Genomic DNA, 19,867 nt, shown 5'->3' with positions numbered 1-19,867 from the left:
ACTCCTCACATAGGGCGGCAGGAAGGTGATGCGCTCACGGGCACCCCAGGACCCTGCAGTGATGACCTGTGGCCTTCCTGGGTGGGAGGGGCGGAGTCACCGCCCTGCTAGGCCCTTGGGGTCAGGAGCAGGGACCACGTGAGCTCCAGGCCTCACAGCCGGCTTATCTCTGATGGGGGAGAAGGGGGACCTCTCTCAGGCTTCCCTCTGGGTGAGGCAGGAGGGTAGCAGCTGCCACCTCCTGGCCCAGGGGAAGTAGCCTCACAGTGGGAAGGACCTGCTTCAGTGCCCTTCCCAGAGGTAAACAGACACAGCAGGCAGAGAACAGGAGCAAGTGAGCAAATGAAGAACTGAATGAATAAACAACAGCATGGGAGTGAGTGAGTGAAGGGTGAATGGGTGAAGGAACAGGTGGGCAGGTGGGCAGAGAGGCAGGTGGGGAGGTAGGGAGGTGAGCAGGTGAGCAGGTAGGCAGATAGATGGGCAGGTGGACAGGTAGAGAGGTGGGCAGGTGGGCAGGTGGGGAGGTGGGGAGGTAGGCAGGTGAGCAGGTAGAGAGGTGGGCAGGTTGGCAGAGAGGCAGGTGGGGAGGTGGGCAGGTGGATAGATGGGGAGGTGGAGAGGTGGGCAGGTAGACAGGTGGGCAGGTGAGCAGGTGACATCAGTGAATCAGCAGATGTCTTAGTAAATGAGCAGTCAATGGAGTGGGGGGTGGGGTGGGAAAAGTCGGATGGGGCCAAGAGTTCATGACCCAGTGGGGATGGTCAGAGGCAGCCCAAAGAGCCTGCTCCTTCTGTGCGGTGAGACTGGGGTGGTAGATGAAACAGCTTCTAAAGTAAGATGTATTTTAGGACAGTTCTAGGTTTACAGAAAACTTGCAAAGACAGTGGGTTCACATGTGCCCCTCACCCAGTTACCGACATCTGCCATGGGTATGTGACATTTGTCAAACAAATCAATTAATATTGATTCATTATTGTCAACGACAGCCATGCTTCGTTCAGATTTCCTTAGTTTTCCCCAAAGTCCTTTTCTGTCCCAGGACACCAGCCAGGACCCCACCTCACGGTGAGTCATCACGTCTCCTTAGGCCCCTCTGGGCTGTGACATGTCCCAGACTTCCCTTGTTTCTCTTGACCTTGACAGTTTTGAGCAGGACTGGTCCGGTGTTTCGTAGGATGCCCTCTATTGGGGTTTGTCTGCCGTTTACCTCACGATTAGATGGGGCTGTGGGTGTGGGAGGAGGGGGACCGCAGAGGTGAGGTGGCCTTCCCGTCCTGTTGTATCAGGGCGCACGCTGTCAACATGGCCTCTCCCTGGGGCGCTGACCTTGCTCACCTGGCTGAGGTGTGCTTGGCAGGCTCCGCCCTCCCATCCTGTGCCCCCGGGAAGGGGAAGACCATCACGATGGGCAGCCCACTTCGGGAGTGGGATTTAGGCTCCCGTCCCTAAAGGGGGGTGTCTGCACTCGGTATTTGGGATTCTTCTGCATGGGCAATTTGTCTCTCCTCCTCCATGAATGTGTTTCCCCATCATCTGGTCACACAGCCCGGATTCGTGCCATACGGTGGCTTACAGTCCAATGCAACATTATTGATTTTCTTGCTCGAATTGTTCCAGTTTTGGTCACAAGAGCTCTTTCAGTTGTTTCTTGTGACAAAACAGTTTCAATTACCCAATTAATTATTAGCTGAGGGAGAGAAAGCGGGAGAAAAGGAGGTCCCTGGGTGGCAGATAACATATTGCACACATGCAGATGAGTGTGCACACAGCCATGCACACTCACGGGGGCACACACAGGCACACGCATACCCCCACACACATATACTCACACAGTAACATGAATGCACCCACACACGCACACATACTCACACAGGCACGTGAACACACACATACCTACATGCACACTCTTGCATGCACACATTGAGGCCTGGCATTTCCCCTGGAAATGGAGACAGGAGGCAGCTGGGGCTGGTTTGTGGAGGGTGCCTGAGCCTCAGGACAGGGCCTGTGGGGGGCGGGGAATCTGTCACCCTGGGCCAGCCCCTTGGGGCTACAGCTGCTGCTTTAGGGTCCCTCCTGGCTCCCACAGGCTGCCCTTGGGAGTTGGGGGCTGCTCCAGGTGCCCACAGTTGGTGAGTGGCCAAGGGCTGGGTGGGGTCAGCAACTTCTTCAGATACCACTTCCTCTTGCAGAGGAGAGGGTGTTGGAGAGGCAGCGTGTGGCTCAGCCAAGGGGGTGGGGGCTCACGGGACAAATGAGATGGTACCTGAAATATGCCAGGCTTGTGCCCCAGTCACTGGACACAGGGCAAGGGGGCCGTGATCAGAGGCCTGGTCATTCGCCACGTGGCCGGTCACCAGGGCAGCCCTGTTACTGCCCACGGAGGGATTTGGTGCCACTTTGGGGGGACACAGCGAGGTCATCTGTGCAATGTGCCCGGCGCATGGTAGTTGCTCAGCAGGGAGAGGTCAAGAACGCAGGCCTGGCCCCCATTCCAAAGGTTCTTCTCCACAGTCAGCGTGGAGGCGCCCAGGCTGCTGGTAACACACAGCGTCACCTCGCTGCATCCCCAGGAGGCTGCCAGGCACTTCTTTTTTCACTGACATGGGAGGCGTGAGGTGGGCACGGTGCCAGGGGCTCGTGTCCGGAAGAGAGGGTCGGGCTGCCCAGCCCCCACAACCCACATACTGACCCACCCCCTCACCCGACACGTTAGCTCTTGCTGCCCCTTTGGTCACACCTGGGTTCCTCCAGGAGTGACACCAACACAGGCCCAGGGCATCAGGGATCCCCTCCTGCCGCATCAGGCCCAGGGCGGGTCTAGGAGATCCCCACATGGCCAGATGTACAAAGGGAGTAACTCCAACACAAGAGGTGAGCCAGGCGCAGGCAGCCCCACAGTCAGCAGTGGCCCCCAAGTTCTAACTCGTCAGGACCAGACCCACATGGGTGGTTTCCCCACATGTCCCCTCTGGCCCACGTTGGCCCCAGTGGCCTGCTTAGCACTGTCCTACTCACCCACCTCAGCCCAGGATGTCTGCAGCCACCCCACGACAGGCCTCAGCTATCTGCAAAGGTCCAGGGCTGGGGCAGCAGCAGGTGGCAGGAGCTGGCCTCTCTGCCCCTCCCCTTCCTGCCTGCCCTTCTTCCGGGAGGGGTGGGGTCAGATCCCTTCTCAGGGTGTGTTAACAGACAGCCTACCTCCTGGGCAGGCAGCTGTGGTCTGAGGCCCCCACCCCCCCAGCTGGGAACCATTGTAATAGAAAGGGAGGGGAGGAGAGAGAAGGGGAGGGGAGGGGAGGGGAGGGCAGAGGAGGGCAGGGAAGGGGAGGGAGGGAGGGAGGGAGGGAGGGAGGGGAGAGGAGGGAGAGGAGGGAGGGAGGGAGGGAGGAGGGAGGGAGGGAGGGAGGGAGGAGGAGAGGAGAGGAGAGGAGAGGAGAGGACCATGGGCCCTTGGAATCGAGTCAGCGTGGCTAAATGCCAGATGCTGGTCACCAGCGTCTTTGTGTTGGTAAAACAGGCAGATGGGGTGGGGTGGCAGGGGGTGGCTGGGGGGTGGCGGGGGAGGGGGGTGGCGGAGGTAATGGTATGGTGGCCGTATTATTGGACCTCCAACGTAGTGGTTCCCCCCACACCCACACACACCAGCCCTGCTGTCCCCATCCTGTCCCTGTGGACATGCAAGCCGGTCCTTGGTGGTGCAGTGACCATTTGGGCAGGACACCCCTGTAGGCAGTGTCCGTCCTCCCAGTGGGCAGCACAAGGCCTGAAGGAGGCCTGAGGGTGGCTGGTGAACGGGTAGGAGAGGGTGATGCCAGGGGTGGGGGCTGTCTCCCTACACTGGAGGGTTCGAGGGTGTGCTCACGTGGTGTGGGAGGGGGCTGCTAAGGGCTGGGGTGGGCCCACTCCCCACTCAGCAGACAGAGCGATCCGAGCTCCCGGGTCCTTGGAGAAACTGCACAGTCGTGTGTGTGTGGGGTGGTGGGGGGTGGGGGGATCGGGGCTGTGTGTTGGGGTGTCTGGGGCACGGGCCTCCCTGAGACCCCCAGGAAACACCTGGCAGCCCTGAAGCTGAGCCTGTCTCCTGGGAGAGCAGGAAGCTGGAGGGAGGCTGGTGGGGAGACCCTGCATGTTGGCCCTGCCCCACCCTCTGGCTCTGCCCCACCCCAGCTGCTGGGCCTCTTTGTGGCCAGCATGGCAGCTCTTACCTACTTCGGGGCCCATTTTGCTGTCATCGGCCACGCATCCCCAGAGGACACCCCCTACGAGGCCATGCACCACTGGCGTAAGTGAAGCCCCAGATAGCCACTGCCAGGGAGGGGATTTTGGGTGCCAAGGTGGCTGGGGAGGAGCCCTAGGCTGGGGCAGGCAAGAGCTCCAATGGACAGAGCCTGGGCCCCTGCCTGGTCTGCCGCCCCACCCTGGGAGCCTTGGGGACAGCATGTCTTGTCGGATCGAGGGCATCTGGACCCTGGCCTCTGTCCTGGAGAGTGTGCTCCCGCAGAGAGGGGCTTAGCCCGGGGTGTGGCCTTGAGCAGCTCGCAGGGACAGCGCTGTCTCTCCAGGCCTCAGGAGCGAGCATAGGAGGCCAAGGAGGGTGAATGTGGGGGAAACTGAGGCCCTCTGGGTCCCGTGGCAGACCCAGCCCAGGCCTTGTGCTCCCTCGTCCCCACTTTTGAAGCTTCCCTGTACCCCAGCCTCTCTAGAGCAGGAAGCCTGGGTCTGGAGTGATAAGATTATTGGCCCTACTCAGCCACCTGTCACTAGGGCAAGGGGGTTGGTTGCTTCAAAGATAGTCCCAGCGGGAGGGCTGGGCTGGAGGACCGGAAGCAGTGGGCAGGCTGGGTTCTGCTGGGCTCTGCTGAGCGTTGGCTGTGGGAAGAGACCACATCTCTGCCTGATGGGGAGGTGTGGTCTATTCGGAGCTCCCAGAAGTCTAGGACACACCCCCACTTCAGGTGGGCTTCAGACCCAGGCTCTGTGCACTGGGGACCCCCATCCTGGACACCCCTAACCTTCCTGCTCTCTCTCCCCACCTAGTCTTCTATGCAGGAATCAGCCTGGCCGGGCTCCTGACCCTGGGGGCTGTGCTGAGTGCCATAGCCACGGTGAGAGAGGCCAGTGGCCTCATGGCAGGGGTGAGTCCTCCATGCCCTTGGCTCCCCAACCCCAAGATGGCATCAAGAGTTGGCAGGGCTGTAAGCCCAGGGAGCCTGTTGCCCCCTACAGTGTCCTGACAGAAACAGTGGCCAGAGGGATGTGGGCCAGCCAGGATACCCCCACCTAGACCAGCTAGGACCCCTCCCCAGGCCAGCTGGGACCCCTTCACCTGGGCTCTACTTCACCCCATCATCCAGGGGGGCCGTGAAAAGCAGAGTCTGGCCTCCCAGGCCTGAGCCATTCCCAAAGGCCCAGGGAGGGTCTGGCTCTGTTACACTAGGGACCCCGGGAATGGGGTTTTGGGTGGATTTCATTTCCTGTTATAATGAGACCAGGGCAGGCAAGGAAATGCCCCTCTCTGGCCAATCACCTGTAGCTCTGGGTCTGTGCGCTGCCCCAGGTGGCCTGCAGCCCAGGCTCTTCCTGAGCTCCATACCTTACTTTGCAGAGGGGTCCCCCTGGCCCCCAAGGTCCCACAGGCCCCTGTATTTCACCCCACAGCAGTGGCCTCTTGTCTCCACACCTGCTCCTCCATGTGGGCCCACCTCCATCCCCACTGGCCTGTCCTACACTCCACCTGCCATCCCCACCTTCCCCACTGGGCTCAAGCCCCTCCTCTCTCCCCTGACCTGAGGCCAGCAGCTCCTGTGTTCTCACCTGCACTCCCAGCCACCACCTGACACTTGTTCCCCACCCCTGTCGTCTCGAGCTTCCTACAGTGCTGGGTGCTTAGGACCTATGTAATCCAGCCGCCCTCCCTCCATTCCCGCCAGGAGGCCCAGCCTTCCCGCCTCCAGCCCTCTGCTCCTGCAGACCCCACCCCTGCCCCGTGAGTGGCTTGAGACCCCTGGAAGCTTGTGCTGGGGCTGTGCTTCCCCGGGTGGCCTGTGAGCCCCCTGAGGGCAGCCTTCTTGGTCCCCAGGATTGGCAGGGTTCTCGGTCCAGCTTGTCAGCGAATGTTTATTGAGTGAGTCCTGGTTGTTAAATCTCCACGGGCAGGGACAGAGTCACCTCCTGGAGCTGCAGCCCCAGGCTCAGGGGCAGAGTGAGCTCAGGCTGGCTGCTCTAACCAGGACCCCACAGGCAGGGCGGGGCAGGCGGTTGGCCGTTAGGACACCAGCCTGTGCGATCTGGCTGAGGCCAAGAGCCCACGGGGCCAAGTGCGGGTGGGAGGGAACCCCCAGGGGGAGCTGACTGGGCACTGAACTGTCCCCTCAAAGGAGAGCCCTAAGTCGTGTGGCCGGCCAAAGGGGCGCACTTGAGGACAGGCTGCAGGCACCACCAGGCCCAGGTCCCAGTGAGAGGCTGGTGGCGACGCTGCAGTGTTGGACACCAGGGGGCGCCATGGTGCTGGCTTAGGGCTGCAAATGCCTGAGGAGGCCTCTGCTTGTGGTGCCTGTTCCCAAAGTCCCTGGCCTGGTCTCTCAGGCACCAGGGCTGTCCCCAGCCCCCACCCAGCACCCCGAGCCCCACCCAGCTCTATACCCTGACCAGTGGCTAGGGGCTCAGGGAGCACCTGGGAGGCCAGGAGGGCTGTTATGGGGTCAGGCCGGGAGAAGCGCAGGCTACGCCCCAGTCTCTGCCCTCGGTCCCCCGCAGGGGCTGGGAGGCCTGGCTCTCAGATACCTGCTCACTGAGCTGCGTGCTTGTGTGTGTGTGTTGTAGCTGGCATGTCCACATGTGTGTCTGCACGTGTGAGCACACATGAAGGGCTGGGGAGCGGGGAGATCTTTCCCAACGTGATGAGGCCTGGCTGCGCCCCCTTCCTGCCCCCACCTCCTCCAGCCTCTCCCCAAACCGGCCTCTAGCACAGGAAATGAACGCGCTTGCTGGACTGAGAGTGCAGAGCTGGCAACCATGGCCGAAGGAAGCCATTTCGATTTATTAATGCAGTTTTATTTAGAACGAGGAGGAAGAAAATGGCCAAGGTTGGGCCTGGCCATAGCCAGCAGCCTGAGCACTGCAGAGGTCTTGGGGCTGACAGCCCATCCCTTGCCCACCACCCATCTGCAGGGTGGTGGGAGAGCTCGTGGGGGGGGGGGGGACAGGCTGCTGCTCCTTTCTGAGAGATGAAATGGTTTCTGGAAAGTGCTGGCCCCCAGAGCTGGCTCAGGGCCCCCAGCCTGGGAGGCAGCCGTGAGCGATGGCTTCCAGATGGGGAATGTGGCCCTCAGCCAGCCAGAGAGGAAGAGGCGGGAGAAGAGGGAGAGGGAGGAGGAGGGAGAGGGAGGAGGAGGGAGAGGGAGGAGGGAGAGAGAGGAGGAGGCACCTTTAAGGCCATCCTGAAACTGAGGGCTGCAGACTCCCCAGCAGGCGGGAGGGACACGGGAAGGCTGGAGGGCTGCCTGCATCAGAGCAGAGCGGGGACCCCCTGACCAGCACTGGAGTTTGGGGGCGGGTGGGGTGGCCCATTCTTTCCAGAGCCCCTCCCCCCAACGTGGACTATTTCTTCCTCCCTGCCCAGTCTGGCCACTGTCTGTGTGTCTGTCGGTGTCTGTAGGCATCTCTTTATCACATTGGTCGTCAACTTTCCTGGGTGTCACCCTGAGAGAGGCCCAGGTGGGAGAGCCCAGTCACCGCCTGCCCCAGGCTGCATGTGGACAGTCCGGAAGGGGGAATGGCATGTTGGCCCAGCCGGCCACACTCACCTGGGGCAGCAGTGTCCTCACCAGACCAGCAGGGTGGAGGAGGTGGTGCAAACAGTGCGTCAGGCCTTCGGACACCTGGGTTGTGTGGCTCTTGGCCGGATTGACCGGCTAGAACCAGGGCAGCACACACGCGGGTTCTGAGTCTGCAGAGACCTCTGAAATGCCTGCAAAGAGCCATGGGGCACGTGTGCATTTGGTCCACTGCAAGGGGGACCTCTCCAGTTCAGAACCCTCACAGAGAGAAAGAAGGGCACAGTGGGGGAGCTGGGGATGGGAGGGTATTTCCCAGGGAATACCCATCTCCTCCGACACGGGGGTCCAGGAAGTGGTATGAGTGAGGGGACTGGGGTCACTGGGTCACAGGGGCAGAGCCTGGGCCCCAGGGGCTGAGGGTTGCAGCCCCAGAGGATTCCAGCTGTAGCAGATGGGGTTTGACCTGAAGGTATGTCTCAAAAACAAAACCAAGCCAGCCGTCCCTGCTGGGAGCCTGCATAAGGCCTGCCCTGTAGAAGGGCAGCCAGGGTCCCAGAGCCCTTCCTCCTCCTGGACCACCTAACAGGGAAGTTCGGCTCCCAAACCCCAATCTCAGGCCCAGAGAGGGCTCTGCCTGGCCCTTCCCGGGTTAGTGCCCCTCCTGAAAGCAGCCGCAGTGGGCAGGGGTCTCTATCATGCCATGGACTGCTTCCCTCCCTGGGGTGGGGTGGGGGGTGGCACTGCCATTGACAGACCCTCAGTAGCCAAAATCAGCAGTGGCAGATGAATTCCCGAAAAAGTCCAGAAGAAAGGATGGGAACCAGTGTGCCCACTGCCCAAGTTCTCCCCACGGCGCCATGTCTCAGCCTCAGGCAATGGGAGCTGGGCGCAGGCGGACTCCTTGGGTCTTGGCGAGCCCCGTGGGGGCAGCAGCCTACACGGCCCCAGCGCCGAGGGAGTCCACCAGGCCACACGCGTCCCGTGGAGTGACCGGGCCCTCCTCTGCCCAGGGCTTCCTCTGCTTTGCGTTGGTGTTCTGTGTCCTGACGCAGATGGCCTTCTGGAGGCTGCACAACCCTGCCCAGGTGAGTGCCCGTCCTGCCCATCACCCAGGGGAGGATCCCAGGAGGTGACGCGAAGTCGGTCCCGTGCTTCCACCCACTCACCAGTCAGTAGGGGAGCGGTGGGACAGGTGTACGGAGCAGGGGAGGGGACCACTGTGGGGACATTCTCTGCCCGCGGATGGGGTGGGGGCACAGGGACCAGAGGGCTGGTGCTCTCCTGGGAGGGGGGCAACAGATCTCTGGGGAAGGAGGTGGGACAGGGACAGGCCTCAGATCTCCCACTAAGACCCCTCAGGGCTGCCCCTCCTGGGCTGGGAGGGTGCTCCTGGGCGTTGGGGGAGGGGGACGAGGAGCGGGGGGAGGGCAGGCCCTGCCAGCTGAGGGGTTGGTTAGAGGCAGGGGTGTCACTGTTCCAGAAGATGCACTAAGGGGTCTGTACTCCTGATGGGGGCCCCACCAGGTAGGCAGAGAGGCCTTATATGTGGGGGTGGACAGAGTGGGCAGGATGTCCAGGCCTCATCCACCGGACCCCAACCTACCTGGAAACGGGGCTGCCAGGGGACATGCATGTGTGTGTGTGTGTGTGTGTGTGTGTGGAATCCTACTGGTTCCCTTTCCAATATGGGCTCTGTCCCAGGGACATTCATATTGGTGGGACTGAGGGGATGGTACCCACAGTAATGGTGGGGGTGGGTTTCCACAGGAGGGGTCCATTCATTCCTTCGTTGTCAGTCCGTCCATCCAGCCAATGTCCTCTGAGCACTTGCTGTCTCGGCAGGGCGTTCCAGGAGGCTCAGACTGTGAGAAGGCTCCTGTCCCTATTCTAAGGAGGGAGGGAGGTCCCGGCTCTGGGAAACGCAGTCACATAGGGCACAGCCCCCAGAAAGCATACGTGGTAGGTCAGGCTTCTCCTCTGGGCTGGTGGGGGGCAGCCATGGAGGCATCTCCAGGATGCAGGCTGTTCCCAAAGGGGCATCTTGCCCCACAGGGGAGCATGTCTGCTTCAAGCACTCAGCCAAGGTGTTGGCCTACTCCTGGCCACGGTGGGAAGCTCAACACCCCTGGCCTTGCGACTGTGCAGCTCCCTGGCTGAGAGGAGGCTGGTGGCAAGAGGGGCCCAGCTTCACCTATGGGAACCCAGCCCCGGGCAAGACCCCTGGGCAGCCTGAGGAACCGAGGGGCCAGGGGTGGGGCCTCAGAGAGAGACAGGAAAGCCCAGAGGCGCAGGCCTCGTCCACCCTGACGTCCTGTGACCCTGAGCTGTCCCTTCTCCCCCTGGGCTACAGTTTCCCCAGTGAGGACCGCCTGGGACACCGAGGCCAGTCCAACTAGAGTGGACTTTGTTTCTAGGCAAAACCCCATACAAACAGCAGGTCACATGCGATGACTTCTCCCCCTGTGTATCAGGAGTCCCAGTGGCTCCCCCCCTCCCCCATATTAGGGTATCGCACTGGCGCCCCCTAGAATGGAGAGGTTCACAGAGAGCAGTTGGGGCAGAAGACCCGGTTGGTTCTGGGGCTGAGTTCGTGCTGTGTGCTGTTAGGTGTGTGATCACCCTCTCTGGTCCTTGCTCGCATTACCTCAGAAATGGGCCTAGTTTCTCCCTCAAGTGCTCCTTGGAGTTGATGCGGCCGAGTCGCCCGGCCTTTGAGTGTGGTGGTCATCCCCTTGGTCTACCGATGGAGGGACCCAAGTTGGGGAGGGGGCACGAGGTCCCACTGGCAGAGCTGAGGCAGAAGGGGCCTGGCCCACCAGCCAGGGCTCTCTGCCCCGAGTAGATGCCTCTTTTACCTTCCCTACGCAAGGGTGGCCCCAAACTGCTTGCCTCCCTGGTATCATTCAGGGTCACCCACCTGTGACCAGCTTAGAAAACAGACATTTCCTCTGGGTCTTGGAGGGGCTCAGAGCCCCCAAAAGACAGCCCCAGCTCTCAGTGGGGCTGGCCAGCAGCCTTGCCTGGGCCAGCGTTTCAGCCTCATGTTTCCCAACCTCCTCCCTACCCCACCCCCAACAGCAGTCTGGGTCACAGCGTGGGTGGTCACAGTCAAGACAGCAGCCAGGGTGCCCTGGGGCCCCATCCAGCTCTCCTGGGACGGTCTGCCGCAGCCCATCCATCCTTTCTCCTCTGACACTGTGTGTTTACAGCTCCGAGCCCAGGATTTGAGGTGCTGCAGGGGGTGGGCCGCACAGGGGCCACAGGCCACAGTCCAGCAGGGGCCCCTGCTTGAGGAGTGGAGGGGGTGAAAGCTGATGGCTCCCAGCTGGGCCTCTTCTCTGTCCCAACCCTTGCCACCATCCCCCACAAAAATCGTCTTGGCCTGGTCCATACTCCAACTGGCCCTCAGGGGTCACTTCTTGGGGCCCTGCCTAACCCCAGGCCCTGGTCTGGTGAACACCATCTGCCTTCCAGGGCAGTCATGTTCGCGTCCAGGCCCACGTGGGCGTGAGGTGGCCTGAGTGAAGGACCCCTGGCTTCAAAGTCTGGGGTCAGCCTCCCGACCCAGCACCCTTGCTGCTCAGTTCACCTTCCTGGGCCTGTTTGCTTGTCTGTAAGAGTGTGGAGACCTGGCTAAGGGGGCTGCCGCACGGCGGGACCAGCCAGTGCATGCAGAGGGCTTAGTGGGACCCACAGGCCCCCTGCGCCCAGGTCAGCCCTCCATCTCATGGGACTGTGGAGGCTTGCACAAGGCAGTGTTTGGTCCTGTGCCCCTAGGCCAAGGGACGCAGCAAGCACCTTGGACTCAAGGCCAAGCCGGCCTCACAGATCCCATCCTGCTTCTTTGTTCCACAAGGTCCTGCAGGGGCCCAGTGAGCAGAGAAGCTATCTATTCCAGGGGGTCTAGAGCCTGGAACCCAGCTGTCCACCCCATCCCCCCATGCCTCCCTTGAGGGACCCCTCCCAAGGTATCCCAAAACACAGGGTCAGGACAGCTTGTCCTGGGCCACCCTACAGATGGGAAACCTGAGGTCAGGGACCAGCCACGTATTCCTATAGCCCAGAAGCCAAGCTGTAGACCCTGGCAGGGCTGAGGGGGGTGAGGGGGTGCTGCCCTGCTGCCCCCACTGCTCACAGGGTTTCCCAGCTGCCACGTCTCTGGGACACTCTCTCCCTCAGGCCCTGGCAGGCGCCCCGAAGCTGGCAAGGTCCAGCGCTGTGGGGACCCGGTGGCCATGCGATGAATGCAGAGTGAAAGGGCTATTAATTACCCGACTGCCACAGTCTGAGAGCCATTGCCACAGCTCCCCTGTCCCCAGACGGGCCAGTCGGAAATGAATTGCCTGGCTCCACTTAATAATTCATGTGAGGATTAAGTACAGCAGTGGGAAGAGAACCGCTAAATGGCTGCTGACCTCACAGCTCCCAGCGGTTGGGGCCCCCCACCCTGCCTTAAGGCCACTCCCCTCCCCAATTGTCCCACCAGGCCACCATCAGAGCTGGCCCTCGGTTTCATGGGGCTGGTCTGCAGACCACCTGCAGCCTCTGCAAGCCACCCCTGGAGCCACCCAGGCAGGTTTAGCAGACAGTGGGGGTGGGGGCACGGCCTGGAGATTCGCCAAGCCCAGGCCGAGGGCCAGGGACGGGGTGTGGACTCCCCAAGAATCTGTACAGGAACCCCCAACCTGAGGGACCCCTCCTGGAGCTCTGGATAACCAGGCTTAAGGAGCAGGGCACCCTGGCAGGGAGCACCCAGGTGTCAGGGCCCAGCAGCCTCCAAGTCCACCTGGTGCACCCCCCGTTTTCTCATGGAGACACTGGCCTCTGATGCCCCCAGTGCCCCCTGGAACCTGGTGCTGGGGGCCAGATGGTGGGGCACCACTTAGACACTGGGGCTGTGGGGACAGGGAAGCCTGGCCTCCCACCTCCAGGCCCAGGGCCCTTGGGAGGGGGTGTGGCTTGGCAGTATCTGCTTCATGGCCCTCGCTCTTGGGGTCGTGGCGACAGATACTCACAGCTCAGCCCCAGCGAGTGAGTGTCATCCGTACTGCCAACCTTACAATAATGACAGCTTGCCCTGGATGTACCAGGGCCCTAGTCGGGGGAGCAGAGGAGTTGGGGGTGGCGGCATGGAGCCAGGAGGGTTCACGGCCACCTGCCCCTCTGACCCCAGGCTGGCTCTACTAGGCCCCCAGCGTCACCAGGACCTCCTCAAACAAGGACACAGTGGCCTGGCCGTTCTTCACCTCCATTTCACTCAAGGAAACAAGCAGAGACAGGGCCCCTGGCCAGACCCTGCAGTGTGGTGCCTGCCCCCCACCCCCTCAACCCAGGTTGCTGCCGCCTCCCAGTGGATGGGAAGGACCCTGCTGGCTGAGTTTGGGGTGACTTGCAGAGCATGACTAAACAGGGAGATATAGTCCATACCAGGAGCGGTGTCTGGGATGGAAGTCCCTCCGGTTCCTATTGGTGCCCGGGGGCTTTGGAAAAGGCTGCTCAAAACAGCCCCCACTGTCTTCCTGCTGCCTGCCCCCAGGTCCTCCAGGCTGTGGGCAGGCAGCTCCACTTCCTTTCCGAAGGGCAGGTGTTAGTGGCCAGAGCAACAGTGGGTCCTCCATTCAACCCCAGCCCTTTGGGGCACCCCGAGCACCCATCAGCATTTCCCAGCTGTCAGCAGGGCCTGGGGGTGGGAAGGAAGGGCTCAGGGCCTCTGAGGTGGGAAAGGAGGCATCACAGGGCAGAAAGCTCAGAGGCCTCGCCTGTGTCATCAGACCAGTTCTCTGGAGCAGTCACAGAAGGCTTCCTAGAGGAGGCGACATTCCAGTTTGTCTTTGAAGGAATAACTTGGCAAGGGGTGGGCATTTTGGTTTGGGGGCAGCATGAGCAAAGGCACAGAGGGAGTGTTTAGATGGGCAGAGGCAAGGAGGTCTGGGTGACGGGGGCTGACTGAAGGCAGAGCCAAGCCAGGCCCCTGTAGCTCCATGCCTTCCTTCCCCATCATCTGCCCCCAGAGGCCTTGTCTGCCTGGAGCTGGCCCTGGGTGCCCATGGCTTCACTGGCCAGAAGCCTTGCCTGGAGCCCAGCAGATGGTCTGGGCAAACAGCTACAGTGCCACTAGGAAGCTGAGCTCCTGGAACAAGCCCTCTCCTGGCCTTCTCCACCCAGGCCTGGCTGTCAGCTTTCCTGCCCCACTGCCCGCCCATTTCCAGAGAAGAGAAGCAGGTGGACACTTCCCTCGGCCAGCCCTCCATGCTCCACAAGACCAGGGCTGGAGTCCTTGGCTTATCCCGCAGGAACCCCTGGGGAGCAGGAGTGGTATTAATAGCCACTCTCACGGAGGGGAGGGTCCATACAATTAAAATCTGGGGAACCACTGTGGCCCGCCACCTAGGGGCCCCGGGCTCTGCCCTCAGGGAGCTCCTCCTGGTGGAGGGAGGAGGAGGGGGCCATTGGACAGCCCTCAGCAGCATGGGCCAGGCCCGCCTTCGGAGGGGGCGGACCTTCTGGAGATGCTCTTGGTGTAGGTGGAGGACGCCATGTTGGACATCTACGACCTGGTGTATGACCAGGCGGTGAAGAACCCTTCCGGCACCCAGTGGCAGGAGCTGCTGGCCATCCAGGACACGGTGAGCATGCTGGGGGCAGCCTCCCCATCGCCGGGCGGCTCTGGGCCACTCAGACTCCCCATGTGGCCTGTGACCCAGAAAATGGGCACCGGGCGGCCCCCAGAGTCAGCCGTCTCATGCCAGGCACTGAGCAGGGCTTCCCAGGAAACAAGGCACTGATGCCCCTGGTGGGGCAGGTGGGGGGAGGACACCAACATCTCCTGTCCTTCTCCCTCTGCCCTGGACAGGGCTGGCTACCGAATTTGCGGAGCCCAGAGCAAAACGAAATGCCTGTTGTCCAAAAACGATTAAGCATTGCAGGGTGCTGACTTAACAGCATTAAGCAGGGCCCCCGTGAGGGCATCGTCGCAGCGCTCAAGGCCGGCCCTGGCACTGGCAGGTGTGCCAACCGCCAGGCGGGCAGGCAGGCAGGCAGGCAGGGAACCTCAGAGCCAGTTTCCCCATCCGTCCAACAGGCATCCTGGGGTTCTGAGAACAGCCTGCCCCCCCCCCCCCCAATTCTGTTCTTGCAGTTCCTGTGCTGTGGGAAGAGCACCCCTTCCAGCCTCCTGGGCAGCTCCGAGGCTGACCTGTGTCTGGGAGAGGAGGCCACGAGACAGGTGAGGGGGAGGGGCCAGGACGCAGGGGCTCCAGGAAGGCTGCCTGTGATGGGAGGCTGCAGGGAGCCGTGGCTGTGCGGGTGAGCCTGCCCTGATCCGACACAGGCCCCATACTCCATTCACTCCTTCACTTCCGGCCTGGAGGCTCCCCAAGGCCAGGCTCAGGGCCAGGCACTGAGACCCCGCCCTCGGGAGCCTCTAGAAGCACAGGGGGTGGGTGAGAGACAAACAAACAGAGGTGATCAGTGGCCAGGGCCCACGAAGCAGGGGTCAGCTATGCGGGCTAAGGAGGGGACGTGGAGGGAGGCGGAAGTGGGGGAGGCAGGCGTCCCAAGGCTCCCAAGGAGTGGGAAGGGCATTCCACAGAGGGAGGTGGAGCCTGGAGGGTCAGCCTGGGCCAATGTGGCCACCAGGAGCTCCAGTGACAGTGAGACCAGAGGCAGGAAGCCCACTTTTCCCTAAGGCCCCAGAGAGGGACTTGGCACCTCCTCCCTCCCACTGACCTCCCCAACTCCCCTTCCCCGCTGTCCAGGAAACAAACCCACCCCTATCTCTTGGGCTTCTGGCCGCCCTCCAAGAAACAAACAGGAGGACGCAAATGGCGCAGGGCCCAGGGAGGGATGCAGGCAGCACAGCACCATCGGCCCCAGGGCAGCTGCGAGCTGGGGAGGCGAGGGCAGGGGAGGCCCAGTGTGCTGGGCCAGGGGCTACGAGCTGGGGCGGTGGCTTCATGCCACCCAGGGACAGGCCTCAGGTCCCCATGTGCAGAGTGGGGGTGAGGGCCTGCTCCCTTCATGCACCTTCTGGGTGCTGATTGTAAAGGCCTCCTTGGTGGGGCATGGGGCCTGCACAGGAGGGTGGGCACAGGCATTGGGCTGTCTGCAGAGTCACCAAAGGGAGGTTGGGGGCAGGCGGGCGGGGATGGTCTGCCCTGGGCTGCTTTCCAAGAGGAAATGGAACCACACTGGGTCTGTTTCCCCGCAGGGCACCCCGGCCAGACTGCAGGTCTGTGCCCAGGGCTCCTGGGGCTGCTTCCTAGCTGGAACAACAAAGCTGAGTGCCAAGTGTGAGCTGAGTGTGAGCAGGGCTGGACTCCGGCCTGGCTAGTGGTCCATGCACAGCAGGGAGGCCTGAGGGTCTAGACCCTGTCAAGTGAACTTGTGGACAGATGGACACACAGACAGGCTCCAAGCTAGCCTCCCCTTCCTCCCCATCCTGGCCTTCAGAGCTTCACCCCACAAGCCCCACACCTCCCCCAGTTTTCCCCAAATGCCAACATCCTTCCTCCAAACCAATTGGCCCATCTGAGTGGTTCAGAGATGGGTCGTCACCCCCTTTTCCTGGAGAAAGAGCCTCTGTGGATGCCAAGTCCTAGGGATGGAGCCCGGACCCAGGGACCGCCTGGGCCCCCACGCCCCTCACCTGGCTGTTGGTCTGCCCTTCCTGTTAGCCAGGTGCTGTGCCTGGCCGTGGACGGGTGCTGGGGAGCCGCACACATAACCCAACATAGGCAGCTCAGGGATGCCCAGAGGAAGGTAGCTGCTGGTCCCTGAGTCAGCGTCTCCTTGGTCCCACAGCTGCTGGCTCCATCCTGCTGGTTTGCCAGGCCTCTCCCTGAGCTCTGGGTGGTCGTTCTGGGGTATGCTGCACCCCGACTTCCCACCACCCTAGCATTTGGCCTCAGTGGGCACTGCAGGTCCAAGCCTAGGCAGGGCGGAGCCGGCAGGGTGGGTGACATGCTACCACCCTCTGCCCAGGACTGTCTACAGGGCATCAGGAGCTTCCTGAGGACACACGGACACATCACCTCAACCCTGGCCAGCGTGGGCCTGGCCTCCATGGTACCCTCCTGCCCCCCCCTCACTGCCCTGTCCCCACCTCCTTGTCTCTCTGCTTACCTGTCCCCACCCCAGCTGGAAGGGCGGGGCTGGGCAGCCCTCAGTCAGATCTCTGCTCTGGCAACACCAGGGGTGACCCCAGTGAGGCAGCCCGGGTGGTGGTGGTGCCTGCCTCTCTCCCTTCCCTAGACCACTGGGAATCTGTGGAACCCAGTCACTTCCTGGGGAGGCCGTGAGCCCCTCCCCTTGGAGCTACGAGTACAGGTGCTACTGCCACCCTCCCAGGTGTACGCGATGCTGCTCAGCTCCTTCCTCGGGTTTGCCATCCGCTCCGGCCGCATCTTGGACCGCAAGGGCACATACACGCTAAGCCCACGGTAGGCCCCGCTTGCCCCCCGACCCGGGGGGAGGGCCCTGGACAAGGGCCCAGGGGGATACTTCAGAAGAGGCGCTTTGGGGGTGGCTGGCCACACTGAGGCAGGAGGCAGCTGCAAAGTGGCCAGACCCGCATGCCCTCCGCTCTACGGCCGGCATGGGAGCCCCTCTGCTCGCCCCTAGCCCACACCAAGACCTAACCTCACAAGTGCCATCTCCACCAACACCGAGAGATGGATGTTTCTGGGGCTCCCAAACTACAGCCCCAGGCCAGGACCTCTGATCTGGGGGAACCCCAGGGCTCCCCATGCACAGGAAGCATGGAGGACACAGGCCCAGCAGCCCCTCCTGCCACCCCCACACCCCCAGTGCTCACAGCTGTCCCTGCCTGCTGTTTCCTCCACTCGCCCCACCTGGTCACCCCACCTGGTCTTGCCTCCTGGCCATCTGGGTTCCCTCCCTGCCCAGGCATCCTACCTGGCCCCTCCACATTCTAGAACAGCCTCAGTCCATCTGCTCCTCAGAGCCCGTGGCCGCCAGCCCCAGGAACCCAGCGTCTTCAGGCGCTTCCAGGAGGAGCTCGCGCTTCACCACCTGTCAGAAGCAGGCGCTCTGCATGACCGTCTGGGCCCAAGGGGACGCGCGGACGGCCCTCGGCTGCTCCAGGACAACTGACGCTCTGGTTCAGCACCTGTCCTACCCCCTGTCCACCCACAGAGGCGAAGATGGCCCGGCCTCAGCCCCCATGTGATCCTTACGAGGCAGATGTGAGCTGTGCCCTCAGTGCAGTGAGATGGGGAGGGGGAGGCCCGGCCAGACAAGCGGGCTCCATGTCAGCAGATGGGGTCAAGGGTCATCCACACACTCAGGTGGAACAGGCTGGGAAGTGAGTCAGAACAGGAGAGCCAGATTGCAGGCCTGACAGGGTCGTGCTGGGAGGCAGCAGGTCAGACCCGGGGTGACCTGGATCCACTTCTAGGGCCCTTGTCCTTGCCAGCTGTAGCAGGGGCCCATTCTCTGCTCCTGAGACCACCCCTTTCCCTCTCACGTGGCCCAACCTGCAAGGCTGCAATGATGTGCTGAGTCCTTCTCATGCTGAGAATTTCTCTGGTTTCCCCTCTCTTGCTTGGAGAGCAGAGGCTGGAGAACATACTCTGTCCTCGAAGGTGCATGCAGCAACCTGAGCCCACACAGGTGACGTCCCTGTCTTAAGGGGAAATCATATCACATCTCCAGTGACACCGTGTGCACAGGTTCCAAGGATTAAGGCAAACACGGAGAGGGGGGGTGCATGTTAGAAATTCTGCCTGCCCCAGCCACTCCACTGAACACCCAGACCACCTCTGATGAATTCTAACTGTCCCCGAGGGTTTGCCTCCTTTGCTCAAAATCCACAGTCCTGAGTCAAACACCTCTTTTGGTGCTGCCGCGGCCAAGGCCTAACAAGCTGATGAAGGAGAAGGGGATAGTGGGACCCTTGTAACTCCATAGAGGGGGCAGGGCTGCCCCACCAAGACCAACAAGGGGGAGGGCCTCCAAAATAAGAAGAGCCATTCTGTGATGAGCAGGCAAAAAAGGGACAGAGTGATAAACACCCACTACCGTCCACCCCTTGTGGTTCCAGTCACACACGCTTCCCACACTTGCAGCTCTAAAACCGAGAATGTCCCCATCTAACACAGAGCAAGGGGCACCCCTCTAGCTGAAGTCCTCGTCCCCAAAGGAAGATACCCCAGCGTCTCGTGGGTCCTGCATTCGGTGACAGTCCAGCTGCATTCCTCCTCTGCTTCTGTGCTTGTCATCTCATTATTCTACAACTCAGGAAATAAATTTTAAAGAAAGCACCAGCAATACGTCCTCGGCACAACAACGGTGGAAAGAGAGGAAAGAAAAGGAAATCTAGGTAAATTCTGTGAAAATGTATATGACAAGGAAAGAAGGGAGGGAGGGAGGGAGGGAGGAAGGGAAGGGAAGGAATGGAATGTTGCTGGAACGTGTAGATGGCTGCCCGGCCACTCGTCCCGAGCCCATGACTACGCAGTATTCACGGCTTGCCTCCCCCGACCCATTCCATGTTCTTCCAGCTGGTCTGGGTTCTTTTTTTGGTGGGGTGACCCCACTCTTGATTTTGGAGGGAGTTGAGAAATGAAGACCTTCATCCCTTGGAGCCTGGCCTTCCCCCCAATCTCCATGACCAGATGTGGCAGGATGAGGAAAGACCTCGGGGACCCCCAACCCACTCCCATCGTGTATTAGCTCTTGATGAGCCTCTCCCCAGCCATCACCATGGCCTCTTAACCCGGTGGCACAGGAGCCCCAGGTGGTCAGGTGGCACCCACCGCTTCCAACTCACACACCATTATTTTGTGCTCCGGTCAAAGCATTCCATTTTTGGTCACTAAAACCTCCGAACCAGGAGAGGAAGGACCAACAGGGCCAAGAGGCAACTTTTGTGATGGGCTCATTGGCTCTGATCACAGGAAGTGTGGCCCCTTCCTCTCCCCGTGCATTCTGATGTGGGGGAAATGGCACCATTCACTAGCCACTGGCACTATAGCCTGCAGGACACCCCTGCAGTCTCACAGCGTGCCCTCTAGCCGTGGTCCTAAACCATGCCCAGGAAGGCCAGTCTGCCATCCCAGAGG

The 19,867-nt window shown here is 61.6% G+C and overlaps 1 protein-coding gene across 3 annotated transcripts; it reads left to right on the top strand.

Annotated features, from left to right (window-relative positions):
* Positions 1–3,407: 3,407 nt before the first annotated feature.
* TSPAN32 (tetraspanin 32) lies at positions 3,408–19,073 on the top strand. Of its 3 annotated transcripts, XM_074336913.1 has the most exons (9): positions 3,408–3,514; positions 4,174–4,288; positions 5,044–5,141; positions 8,795–8,869; positions 14,309–14,410; positions 14,923–15,009; positions 16,767–16,850; positions 17,133–17,224; positions 17,747–19,073. In XM_074336913.1, exons 1-9 carry the CDS (start codon positions 3,449–3,451, stop codon positions 17,895–17,897), a joined length of 870 nt encoding a protein of 289 aa, XP_074193014.1. In that variant the 5' UTR covers positions 3,408–3,448; the 3' UTR covers positions 17,898–19,073. The 3 variants fall into 3 exon arrangements, with proteins under 3 accessions (XP_074193014.1, XP_074193015.1, XP_074193016.1); XM_074336914.1 differs by lacking the exon at positions 16,767–16,850; XM_074336915.1 differs by lacking the exons at positions 3,408–3,514; positions 4,174–4,288 and adding an exon at positions 4,866–4,961.
* The last annotated feature ends 794 nt before the right edge of the window (positions 19,074–19,867 follow it).

The sequence above is a fragment of the Rhinolophus sinicus genome, linkage group LG06 (genome assembly GCF_036562045.2).
Source record: "Rhinolophus sinicus isolate RSC01 linkage group LG06, ASM3656204v1, whole genome shotgun sequence".
In the NCBI taxonomy this organism is placed as follows: domain Eukaryota; kingdom Metazoa; phylum Chordata; class Mammalia; order Chiroptera; family Rhinolophidae; genus Rhinolophus; species Rhinolophus sinicus.
This window is presented reverse-complemented; position numbering and strand designations above follow the sequence as displayed.

Coding starts and splice junctions, on each gene's coding strand:
- TSPAN32 (XM_074336913.1), top strand. CDS start 3,449: ATGGGCCCTTGGAATCGAGTCAGCGTGGCTAAATGCCAGATGCTGGTC. Junction 3,515..4,173: donor TCACCAGCGTCTTTGTGTTG/GTAAAACAGGCA, acceptor GCCCCACCCCAG/CTGCTGGGCCTCTTTGTGGC. Junction 5,142..8,794: donor CCAGTGGCCTCATGGCAGGG/GTGAGTCCTCCA, acceptor TCCTCTGCCCAG/GGCTTCCTCTGCTTTGCGTT.